Source organism: Rhinoderma darwinii, chromosome 4, assembly GCF_050947455.1.
Source record: "Rhinoderma darwinii isolate aRhiDar2 chromosome 4, aRhiDar2.hap1, whole genome shotgun sequence".
NCBI lineage: Eukaryota > Metazoa > Chordata > Amphibia > Anura > Rhinodermatidae > Rhinoderma > Rhinoderma darwinii.
This window is the reverse complement of record NC_134690.1, coordinates 150,162,836-150,175,497: the sequence shown is the minus strand read 5'-3', so window position 1 is coordinate 150,175,497 and position 12,662 is coordinate 150,162,836. Positions and strand designations below refer to the sequence as shown.

The 12,662-nt window shown below is 40.2% G+C and overlaps 1 protein-coding gene across 2 annotated transcripts in view; it reads right to left on the bottom strand.

Moving 5' to 3' along the window:
* Positions 1-12,662, bottom strand: part of ATP11B (ATPase phospholipid transporting 11B (putative)) — a 178,029-nt gene that overhangs the window by 81,297 nt on the left and 84,070 nt on the right. For both annotated transcript variants that reach the window (XM_075861675.1, XM_075861674.1), the window contains exons 15-19: positions 6,194-6,262; positions 3,842-3,915; positions 3,660-3,763; positions 2,599-2,780; positions 102-305 (exon numbers count right to left, since the gene is read on the bottom strand). In XM_075861675.1, coding sequence (XP_075717790.1) covers positions 102-305; positions 2,599-2,780; positions 3,660-3,763; positions 3,842-3,915; positions 6,194-6,262 — 633 coding nt within the window. The remainder of the gene's footprint in view (positions 1-101; positions 306-2,598; positions 2,781-3,659; positions 3,764-3,841; positions 3,916-6,193; positions 6,263-12,662) is intronic.

Genomic DNA, 12,662 nt, shown 5'->3' with positions numbered 1-12,662 from the left:
CTGAACCGTGAACCCAGTTTTACTGTGTTAACAAATTATTTATTATTTTAGACACCCAGAAAAGTGAGGAACTGTGTTCCAAATGCTGTTTGTCCACTTACCGCCTAGCAAGCTGTCGTAGTTGCTCAGCACATTCACGGTCTGATTTTTGTTGAACAAGTTCAAGAATATTCATTGTTCTGTGGAAATGTCCACAGGATAAGCTGACACTGACAGCTGTCTCGTGTTTGTCTCCTGTCAGCACCCACACTTTTATTCCTGCTAGCCGGAGTGCCTCAATTGTTTCCTGAACCTTGTCCTGGAGCCTAAAATCAGATTTCAGGGAGATATTCGATTTTACACACCAAAAACACAACACACAAATAGTAGAGAAACGTAGAGAGAGACGGAAAGGGACTTATACTCCATACAGCAGGGGTCTCAAACTCGGCCGGGTAAATAGGCCTCATATAGAAATAATGTGAAGTTGACGGGCCGCATTACTTTCAATATTTATACAATACAAAATTACTCTTCATCAAATAGTTATTTGAACTATTATAACAATACGTAATAAATTATTACTATAATAATACTAAATTACTATAATACCACTTTCAACTTACCGGAAAATTGCGAGTTTATTCCACGTTAATATTTTAACAATGCAGTTTTCCAGGTCAAGTTTCGCTAAATGCAGTCTGGCGGCTCAGTTTGCAGCGTTTGGCAATCACAAGAATGTCAAGATTGGGCAGCCGCTCTGTAGATAGCGCAACAGTGCCCCCTCACAGAAACACCCCCTATAGATAAGCCCACACAGACACTCCCTATAGATACACACCCCCTATAATCCCCCACACACCCCTATAGACCGGGCCACACACACCCCCTATAGATGGGGCCCCTACCCTATAGATAACCCCCACACACACACCCCCCCTATATTAGCTCCATAGTTTGTACGGTTGAAAAAAAGGCACGTCCATAAAGTTCAACTAAGTGATGGGAAAAGGGAAGGGAAATATTTCTACACATAGGATCTAATATTTTTTTTCGTTCTAGGAAATTATCTAACCCTTTTTTAAAGCCATCTACTGTCCCTGCTGTGACCAGCTCCTGCGGTAGGCTATTCCATAGATTCACAGTTCTCACAGTAAAGAAGGCTTGTCGCCCCTGAAGCTTGAACCTTTTTTTCTCCAGACGGAGGGAGTGCCCCCTTGTTTTTTGAGGGGGTTTTACATGGGACAGGATTTCACCATATTTTTTGCATGTGCCATTCATATATTTATATAAATTAATCATGTCCCCCCCCCCCCCCCTTAGTCGTCTCTTTTCAAGGCTAAATAGGTTGAATTATTGTAATCTTTCCTCATAACTTACATTCTCCATGCCCCTTATTAGCTTCGTTGCTCTTCTTTGTATTTTTTCCAACTCCAGGGCATCCTTTCTATGAACTGGAGCCCAGAACTGAACTGTATATTCTAGATGAGGCCTCACTAATGCTTTGTAAAGTGGTAATATTATATCCCTGTCCCGCGAGTCCATGCCTCTTTTAATACACGACAATATCTTACTGGCCTTTGAAGCAGCTGATTGACATTGCATGCTGTTATTTAGTTTATGATCTACAAGTACACCCAGATCCTTCTCAACAAGTGACTCCAGTCAAGGACATATGATGCATGCAAGTTGTTCGTACCCAGGTGCATAACTTTACATTTATCTACATTAAACTTCATTTACCAAGTGGATGCACAAACACTTAGTGCGTTCAAATCCGCTTGCAATTTACAAACATCTTGCATAGACTGAACAATACTACATAGTATACTACTGCTATAGATAGGCCCGACACACACATCCCTATAGATAGGCCCCACACACCCCCCTATAGATGGGCCCCACACACACCCCTGTAGATGGGCCAAACACATGGCCCTATAGTTGGGTGTCACACACACACACACACACCTATAGATGGGCCACACACACACACACACACACACACACACACACACACACACACACATAGATAGATGGGCCACACACACACACACACCTATAGATGGGCCACACAAACACACACACACATAGATGGGCCACACACACACACCTATAGATGGGCCACACACACACACATACATACATAGATGGGCACACACACACCCTATATATAGGCCCCCACCCCCCCTTAAGATAGTGCCACCCCTCCTATAGATAACGCCATCAGGGCTCCCTCAAGAAGTGGAATCCACAGCGTTCTCCTCTTCAGAGGGAGATTCGGCACCCTGCGGGCCTCATACAGCCCCTGATGTTTTCATCTGCGGCCTGCCGTATCTCCCTCGGGAGAGGAGGCTGAAGAAGGAGTGTGCCGTCGTGAAGGAGCGCAGTGCAGTCCCTCTCCTGCACTGCTGTTATCGTTGGTGGTAGGTGAGCAATGACCACACAGCAGGCCACCAATTTGGGACCTCTGCCATACAGTATATACAATTTTTTTTTCCCTGTACAAGTTTAAGATATCTTGGTCTACACATCATTTATACTAAACTCTAAGTCTCCGTAAGAGTAACATGCTTGCTGTAAGTAGGTCCATGAAAATTGCTACATAGGGGTTCTTACTTGTCTTCAACACCAGTTGCTCCCAGTAACTCCAGGTCTCTTTCAATAAGGTCAAATACATCAGCCAGGCGCTCTTCCCTTTGCTGTAACGCAGTACGGGCATCATGTAGACTATTGTCTATTTCTTGATACTCTTCTGGTGTAAATTTCCTATAGGCCACACACAATGTCCGAAGCCCTTTCTAAAAATAAAACAAAAAACAACTTACAACTGAATCAATAGAACATTTTAATTTTGGTTGAGGAGCAACAAATACATACCAAATGTATATAAAAAAAAATTTAGAACGTTCTGGGCGATAGGTGAATTATACGATATAGCAAGGCTGTCATGAACAAAATTACCATAACCACTAATAAAATACATATATACCTACACATATATTTCTTGTTATGGTAACTTGGTCAAGACAATCATGGTTTGATGATTAAAATACAATCATATTTTTTTTTACATTTGTATGTTTTTGTTCTGACTGAGATAGCGGCAAAAGTTAATAAATAAATAAAAAAAATTTGCCCCATACATTTGTGTCATTAGAATATTACAACTGCGAAATTTTCTGACATACTGGAGTCATTTTACCTACCAGGTTTTACTCCTTGTCCTACATGCATTCAGAAGCCAAGTGCTTCTAATGCAGGAAGTTGGATGATGTCACGGAAACAGTCCTATAATGACTTGTGTAATCCAAATGCATTGGTCTCTTATTGGTGCCAACTATGGTAGTGGCCTGATTTAACTAGAATGAAGGTGGGGAGCAGCTTCTGTAAAAACTTAGAGGTGGCTGCTGTGAGTACAGAGAGGAAGTAAGAGACTTGCCCTGAAGTAGCAGAGAGTGGGGCACAATTGGTACTAGGAGAGGGAAGGGGGCAACACTGCTTTAACTACCAAAGGGAGTTCCATCAAGAGAGAATAACCGTTTGCTGAATTTTCTGTGTGAACCCAGACCAAGAGGTTGAACTATTTTTTCAGACACAAATGTCATATGGAAACCTTTTTTAAAAAAAATCTATTATTAATAAACAAATAAAATTAATTCCAGAAATAAAAAACTTACTAAGGCAAATTCATCTACATGCAGTCTCGTTCTATCTATTTCTCCGCTTTTGGCATTGGGAAGGATAGCAGACTCCGCTCCTTTGGTGAAAAGTATCTTTTCCCCTGGAAAGAATTAAGGACATACATGCTAACAGAATAGAAGATAAATCACTGCGATTCTTAAAACCTCTAAAAACTTACCAGAAGGACTCTCAACAATGACACTCATCCGGCGTCGATTTGCATCAAACTCCAACACATGAAGAAGCTTGTACCTGAAAAAAATACACACTATTTTGTTTTCAAATGTAACAAAAGAATAAAACGATTCCTCTTGAATGGAGTCATTTCTTATACCATCTCTCGAAATTACATCCTGAACTTAAAAACGAAGAATGAAATGAAATTACCACCCAACCCCTAACCCAATCCTAATGATGCTCTTTCTCATCACCCAAGGAAAAAAATAACCAGTTTATTAGAATATTCTAGCCCGGTTTGTGGCAGCCATATTATATGTTGAAATCACACTCCAACAGCAAGAAGCAGTGTGGCAGGTGCTCCTCCTCATTTGTAATGGGGCTTCTGGCAATACCCTCGCCTCATCTACAGGTGATCGGAAAAGGTCAGGAGGATTTCTAAATGGCAATGACAGAAAACACAGGATGCTTGATATCTGAGGTAGTGACCCAATGCATGTATGAACTGTTGCTTTGATATCAGTCACAAATTTACCATGGGAAACGTTGTTAATCACCTTTAACCCCTTCAAGATACAGCCTGTTTTGGCCTTGCGGACACAGCAGATTTTTCTCAAATCTGACATGTGTCACTATATGTGGTAATAACTTGGGAATCCTTTTACCCATCCAAGCGATTCGGAGATTGTTTTCTCGAGACATATTGTACTTTGTTAGTGGAAAAATTTGGTCGACAAATTCTGTATTTATTTGTGAAAGACACCAACATTTAGAGAAATTTTGCAAAAATTAGAATTTTTTAGAATTTAAATGGATCTGCTTCTAAAACAGATAATACCACACAAAATGGTCACTAGTTAAAATTTCCCATATGTCTACTTTATGTTGGCATCACTTTTTGAACATCCTTTTATTTTTCTAGGATGTTACAGGACTTAGAACTTTAGCAGCAATATCTCACATTTTCAAGAAAACTTAGTGGCTTTGAGGGTCTTGTATATTAGAAAGTCCCCATAAATCACCCATTTTAAAAACTGCACCCCTCAAAGTAGTCAAAACAGCATTCAGAACGTTTCTTAACCCTTTCAGCGATTCACAGGAATTAAAGCAAAGTAGAGGTGAAAGTTACAAATCTCATTTTTTTTTTTTTACCGAAATTCATTGGTAATACATTATTTTTCATTGTACCACAGAAGGTTTTACCCGAGCAACACAACTCAATATTTATTGCCCAGATTCTGCAGTTTTTAGAAATCTCCCACACGTTGCCCTAGTGTGGTAATGGACAAACACAGGCCTCAGTAGTAAAGGAGCACCTAGAGGATTTTGGGGCCTCCTTTTTATTAGAATATATTTTAGGCACCATGTCAGGTTTGAAGAGGACTAGTGGGGCCAAAACAGTGGAAACACCTAGAAAAGTGACTCCATTTTGGAAACTACACCCCTCAAGGAATTTATCTAAGGGAATAGTTAGCATTTCAACTCCACAGGTTTTTTGCTTCATTTAATGGAATTAGTCTGTGAAAATGAAAAGCTACTTTTTTTTCTGAAAAAATTTAGAAATTTTACATTTTTACAAGAACTGAGAAAAAACGCCCCAACATTTGTAAAGCAATTTCTCCCGATTACGGAAATACCACATATGTTTTGACACACGGCAGGGCACAGAATGGAAGGAGCTCCATTTGACTTTGAGCTCAAGTTTTGCAGGAATGGTTTTCAGGTGCCATGTCGCATATGCACAGCCCCTGAGGGACCAAAACAATGGAAAACCCCCTCCAGTGACCCATTTGGGAAGCTACACCCCTCAAGGAATTTATAACCTATATATGAAAAATATAACTTTATTCGGTTAAAACTTCTAGTGTTTCATGAACACTGTCAGTATTAACACAAAAGGGTAAAAAAAAAAAGGTTTAAGAAATATACAACCTTAGGAAATCCAGTCTCAAACATCTATCAAGCTTTTTTTTTTTTTTTCATATAACTAGTGCTTAAAGGGGTTCTCTGGGACTTTTATATTGATGGCCTGTCCTTAGGATAGATCATCAATAACAGATCGGTGAGGATCCAAATCCCGACACCCTCAAAGATTCCAGTTTTGTGCAGCCCGGTCCCATTCACTTTAAACGGCCGCTAAGTGTACAGCACGGTGCCTGGTAAACTATGAAGAGGCTGTGGCGTTTGCCATTGTGGTCCCTTCAATCAGCTGATCAGTAGGGGTGCCGGGAGTCAGACCCCCACCGATCTGACATTGATGACTTATCCAAAGGATAGGCCATCAATCAAAGTCCCAGAGAACACCTTTAACTTTTTTTTTTTTTTTTTCATTTTAAAGGAATAAAGTAGTTACCTTTCCAGTTTGCCAAGGATTTTGATTTCCAGAATTTCTCCATTAGCACCAGAAAATGCAACACCCATTCTATAATCAAAAGCAAACAAATGAAAATAAAAATAATAAATTGTTAGCTTTACATGATCAAGGTTTCAGAAAATAAAATAAAAAATAGAAAAATGATACTATTGTCTGCAAAATTGCCTAACAGATGTATAATAAATTAAACAAACCACTGATGTGCCACTGTACGGCATTTCTGTACAGCTCCGTAGTATGAAGGTAAACGCCTCTAGAAGAAATGCTTCAAGAAATAAATCTGTGTAATATGGAAATGGATGGAACAAGTACTGAATGAATCCAAGAGAATAAAATTCTCCATATGCCACTGTATAAAGTCTGAGGCATATGGAGGTACAGCAAAAGGCCCATAGACCGTTTTTTTTAGCTGTAGTTTTTGTTGAAAGGTTCTACAATGTACGGTATATGGATAAATAAGTCGGCACATACATATTATTCATAGAAATTATGTAGTTACAAATAGTGACATGTCAAGAATTACATGATCTTTCTTATGGAGATTTTTCAACAACAGCTAGGCCAACAATAACAAACAATATATCCATTTAATTAAAAAAATAAATAAAAACAGGGGTAAAAAAAGAAAAAAGAAAAGAGAACAGTAAGTATGGGAATGAGTCATATAAAATATATGAACTACGCAGTTTGTATGGTGGGTGGGACATGCAAAATCTTCCCAATATGGAGCAAGAATGTAACTCGAAGCAAACAATCTCACATTACAGAATTGGATTAGTTATCCATAATTTCCATTGGTTTTGCAGCTTTGTCCTGGACTGCAGATCAAGGGTGTAAGTGAACTCGTGTTGCATATATTGGTTGACGTATGAGCAAACAAACCCGTCTATACATATAGTGTATATTAGATAAGCCTAGGAAGAGTATTGCGTGGGCAGGTGATGGGGCCATGTGTGTACCAGCAAGTAGGGATACTGGTCTAAAAACTGCGTCCCATAATGGTAGTTTAACAGGGCAGAGCCACCACATGTGGGCTATAGTTCCTTTTTGTCCACAGTTTCTCAAGCACGATGACTAGTACTTGGGCTAGTCTATCAGATAACATCGAAGTTACATTTTCCGGCACTGTTCTGAATGATTATTGCTATGGGAACACCTAATTGACCAGTATAGGACGTCCTTCCAATATTCCATCGAAAATAAGGGCTTCTAGTTAGTTTTCACATTCTAGTCTGATTTGTTATAGTAACCTGGAGCAAAATGCTAGGGACATTCCTCTAGTATCGACAATTTTTTACATGGGAGATTGTTGTGGTAAAGGGTTTGGAATTGTAATGAATGAGAGAATGTAACAGATTTTAAGGTATTATAAAACAGCAGGTTAGAAAGGGAAACTTGTGTGTCATGATTGAAATGCCAGTTTCCCTAGATCAGTAATGACACTTTCACTCAGTCATTAAAGGGGTTGACTGGGCACGCAACGTTTTTTCATACTGATAACCTATCCTGTGGTCATCAGTATATGATCGGTGGGGGTCCAACACCCGGACCCCGCCGATCAGCTTTTCCGGGTGCCTCCGGGCACTGGATGTTAAAGAGGCTCTTTCACCAGATTTTGCAACCCCTATCTGCTATTGCAGCAGATAGGCGCTGCAATGTAGATTACAGTAACGTTTTTATTTTTAAAAAACAAGCATTTTTGTCCAAGTTATGACCATTTTTGTATTTATGCAAATGAGGCGTGCAAAAGTCCAAGTGGGTGTGTTTAAAAGTAAAAGTCCAACTGGGCGTGTATTATGTGCGTACATCGGGGCGTTTTTACTACTTTTACTAGCTGGGCGTTCTGACGAGAAGTATCATCCACTTCTGTTCGTTAACACCCAGCTTCTGGCAGTGCAGATCTGTGACGTCACTCACTTCCTGCCCCAGGTCCTGCATCGTGTCGGCCACATCGGCACCAGAGGCTACAGTTGATTCTGCAGCAGCATCAGCGTTTGCAGGTAAGTAGCTACATCGACTTACCTGCAAACGCCGATGCTGCTGCAGAATCAACTGTATCCACTGGTGTCGATGTGTCCTCGCTCGTCCGACACGATGCAGGACCTGTGAGTGACGACACAGCATGATCTCTCGAGAACACGCTGTGTGTCTGCACTGCCAGAAGCTGGGCGTTCTGAAGAGAAGTGGATGATACTTCTCGTCAGAACGCCCAGCTAGTAAAAGTAGTAAAAACGCCCCGATGTACGCACATAATACACGCCCAGTTGGACTTTTACTTTAAACACGCCCACTTGGACTTTTGCAAGCTCCATTTGCATAAATACAAAAATGGTCATAACTTGGCCAAAAATGCTCGTTTTTTAAAAAATAAAAACGTTACTGTAATCTACATTGCAGCGCCGATCTGCTGCAATAGCAGATAGGGGTTGCAAAATCTGGTGACAGAGCCTCTTTAAGCACTGTATGCAGAGTCCAGTGCCAGAAGCAGATGCCTCTGTATACTGCATAGTGGCCATGCTGCAGATCGGCAACTCTGTACCTATTCACTTGAATTAGAGCAGAGCTGCAGTATTGCAGCACACCCGCTATACTGTGACGTAAGCCATCTGCTTCTAGCACGAACAGCCGATGCCCGGAGGCAGGTGGAGCGGCTGATCGGTGCAGGGTCCAGGTGTCGGAACCCCCCCGGGTTCATAAACTGATGACCCATGCTGTGGATAGGTCATCAGTATGAAAAAACATCCCACGCCCGGACAACTCCTTTAAGACGTATGTTAGATAAAGAATATTTGAGGGCTAGTAGTGGGATATCTGAAAGAGAAGATGCACTAAGTTTTTTAGGGGTTATTATGTTTACCCAGCTATGTAGAGCGAGCCGCTTGCCTGGTAGATAATACGAAAACCTTGTTACGGTCTGTGCGGAAAGGAAAATTAAGGGAGTTCCCCTCAGTAAACGCACCATACTTTGGACATGATAAATAAGACTAGCTTGGTGATATATGGCTCTCCTATACTAATAGAAGAAAATATGGTCCAGCGATCCTCTTGATAATATATAGACTTTATTAGGAAAACATTTCATAAACCATCCGGCATGGTGAAGTGATGATACAAGCGGCACCTAAATGGATGCTAAATAGAGCTAGCGATATAGTAGATCTTAGATCACGTGAAGAATAAGTGGTCAACTAAAAAAATACAAATAAGTCTAATACCAAACCTACATTGATACTCCTGTATAGCCAACAAATCCAAGATATAAAAAGGATAATGCTCAAAATACCTGCCACTCCTTTATGAGGATTCGAGACCTAAAAGCATCCTGGAACAAGGGTGCCAAATAGTATTCAAAGGACCACCTACTTTGGGGAATTTTCTGTCCCCGAGTCTATATGTAGCTCCTAAATCTAAACAGACCTGACTACGTTGTACAAGTTTCTTTAGATGCGGTTCCTATCCTTGCAAAATGTGTTCATATGCAGTTCCAAGCAAATCCTTCTCCAACTCAGAAAATAATATATCATTCACCCCAACCATTAGGAACTCTGGACAGTCATTGGGTGATATTTTGCACTTTATTCTGCTCCCGAGATCGGGTATGTAATACTATTATCATCATCATCTGTGCTGATGTGTTTGCATTTGCCCTCTATATTTAGGATGAGATTAAAAATTCACTCTCTATGGCTTACTTTGCTCAGCTATACTGTTTTTACATTTTTTTTTTACTCCTGTACATTTTAGCCCCAGGCCTAGTCTTAAAATGCCTTAAGTCTTTGATCGGGTCCGGTTTCCAGTGGGAAGTCCCTCTGATCATGTCACGATCAAGGACCGTGGCGATCAAAGGGTTAATCAGCTGGGGTCGGGATTTTTTCTAATCCCAGCTGCGTTCAGGAGCTGTAAGTTACGGCTCCTGCATAGAAGATGAACGTTCCCAGGAGCGCTCAGCAGACTAATTTCCAGCGAAGCCAAAAGACGTCGCTGTAGACTGGGGACCCGCACCGCCTGACGTTTTGACTACGGTCGGGAAGGGGTTAAAATTTATCATCTTCGCACCTATATACGCACATACTTTTCCCTAAAAAAACGGATTGCAAATTCTATACTATCACGCCCCTTTATGATACAAGGGGCTGGGTTTCCATGTGATTACTACGTTTCACTTTTATTGTTTTTTTTTTTAATTTAAATTTGTATTCAGAACTTTAGACATGTGCTAGGACTAAGAACACCATTGGGGTTGGAAACGCGTAATCCCTCTTGTATCATCATTTCACCATGCCGGGTGGTTTATAAAATGCGTAAAGTCGTTACATTGTCAAGTGTATAGCTGGACAATTTATTCTTCTTTTTGCGGTTACCATACGCTGTGCCTGAGAATGGTTCATGCACTGAACCACTGGTGAGCTGGAAGACCTTTTTTTATCCTACTTCTATCCTAAAACTCTCCTTTGCATAAAGGCAGGAAAAAATGTGGATTTATTTATTCTGGGATTAATTTTTGCCCCAAATGAAATTTAACATGTCAGGATCATTGGATAATCCCAGATGCACAAATACCAAAATTTGCTTAACATTTTTGGTAAGAACAGCATCACATCCCACTATGGGAGAGAACCATACGTTTTAGCCATCTCATTGATTTGGAAATTGCTGGATTTGGGGGGTTGTGTTGCCTTTAAGACATTTATACTAATAGTTTCATTTTGTCATTTGCTCAATTGGAGAGGGTGCGGAGTGCAAATAAACTAAATAATATACCAATCCCCCAAAAAAAAACAACAAACAAGAAAAAAACATTTCGCAAGCCAATGCTAGCCCTATTACCCTAAAGGACATGTAATATATCAAAACTTAAATACCTAAAGACAATTACGACCACAAAGAATAGGTCTATTTTAGCGTAAAACTATATTATTGCCAGACAAAAGTTTGCTGAAAAGTAAAGATATTTAATTACTATTATTTTCAAACTATAAGCCTAAAAATTCTAAAATAGCAAAAATAATGCATATAAAAACGATAAAAAAAAACAAATCTGCATAGTTTACGAAAAAAACATCCCAAAAATCACGTCGGTAGCCTAACAAACAAAAAGTTCTACCCGTTTACCTAACGCGTGCTAATAATGGCTAAACTGTCTGGTCCTAAAGGCTCAAAATAGCGCGGTCCTGAACTGGTTAACATTGAATCTCTTGCCCACTCCATATGCCACAGTCCACAGGCTGCGTTTTGGCATCCAATTTGGGAATCTTCCAATCTTAAAGAGGCTCTGTCACCACATTATAAGTGTCCTATCTCCTACATAATGTGATTGGCGCTGTAATGTAGATAACAGCAGTGGTTTTTATTTAGAAAAACAATCAATTTTGACCAAGTTATGACCTATTTTAGCTTTATGCCAATGACTTTCTTAATGCCCAACTGGGCGTGTTTTTATTTTTGACCAAGTGTGCGTTGTAAAGAGAAGTGTATGACGCTGCCCAATCAGCGTCATACACTTCTCTCCATTCATGTACTCAACACAGCGTGTGCTGTCACTTACACCCACATTAAGTTTACGGAAGTGTCTTGAGAGTAAATAGACATTGCTTCCAGCCAGAAAGCAATGTCTATTAAACACTCCCGACACTTCCGTAACGTTAATGTGTGTCACTTATTCGAGATCACGCCTGCTGTCATTTACAGCGTGATCACACTGTAAATGACAGCAGACATGATCTAGAGTAAGTGACACACATTAACGTTAAAAAAGTGTTGGAATTGTTTAATAGAAATCGCGTCCAGGCTGGAAGCAATGTCTATTTACTCTCAAGACACTTCCGTAAACTTAATGTGAGTGTAAGTGACAGCATGCTGTGCTGAGTACATGAATGGAGAGAAGTGTATGACGCTGATTGGGCAGCGTCATACACTTCTCTTTACAACGCACACTTGGTCAAAAGTAAAAACACACCCAGTTGTTCATTAAGAAAGTCATTAGAATAAATCTAATATAGGTTATAACAGTGAAAGTTGATCGTTTTTCTAAATAAAAACCACTGCTGTTACCTACATTACAGCGCCTATCACATTATGTAGGGGATAGGGCACTTATAATATGGTGACAGAGCCTCTTTAAAGAATTTTGAGAAGAAGTTACGCAGCGTTTGTCTGATTTTGTAGTGCCAGTGGTGCCTTTAACTCCGTAGGCCTTCTGGAACAAGAGCTATGGCCTCACCACACTAGAATCCCTCTTAGATACGTTATTTTTGTCTAGAAAGGGTGTTGCTAGTCGTTAGACGGGAGACCAGCACCCATAATTACTATTAATAAAACTATACCATATGAAATTATGGTTTATAAACACCGCAAGATGTCCTGAAAAATTTATGAGAGTTTGAGGACCATGGTGTACTTTACTCCTCACTTCGTTCTCCCCCGGTACTCTAGGCCCCTCCATTGACTG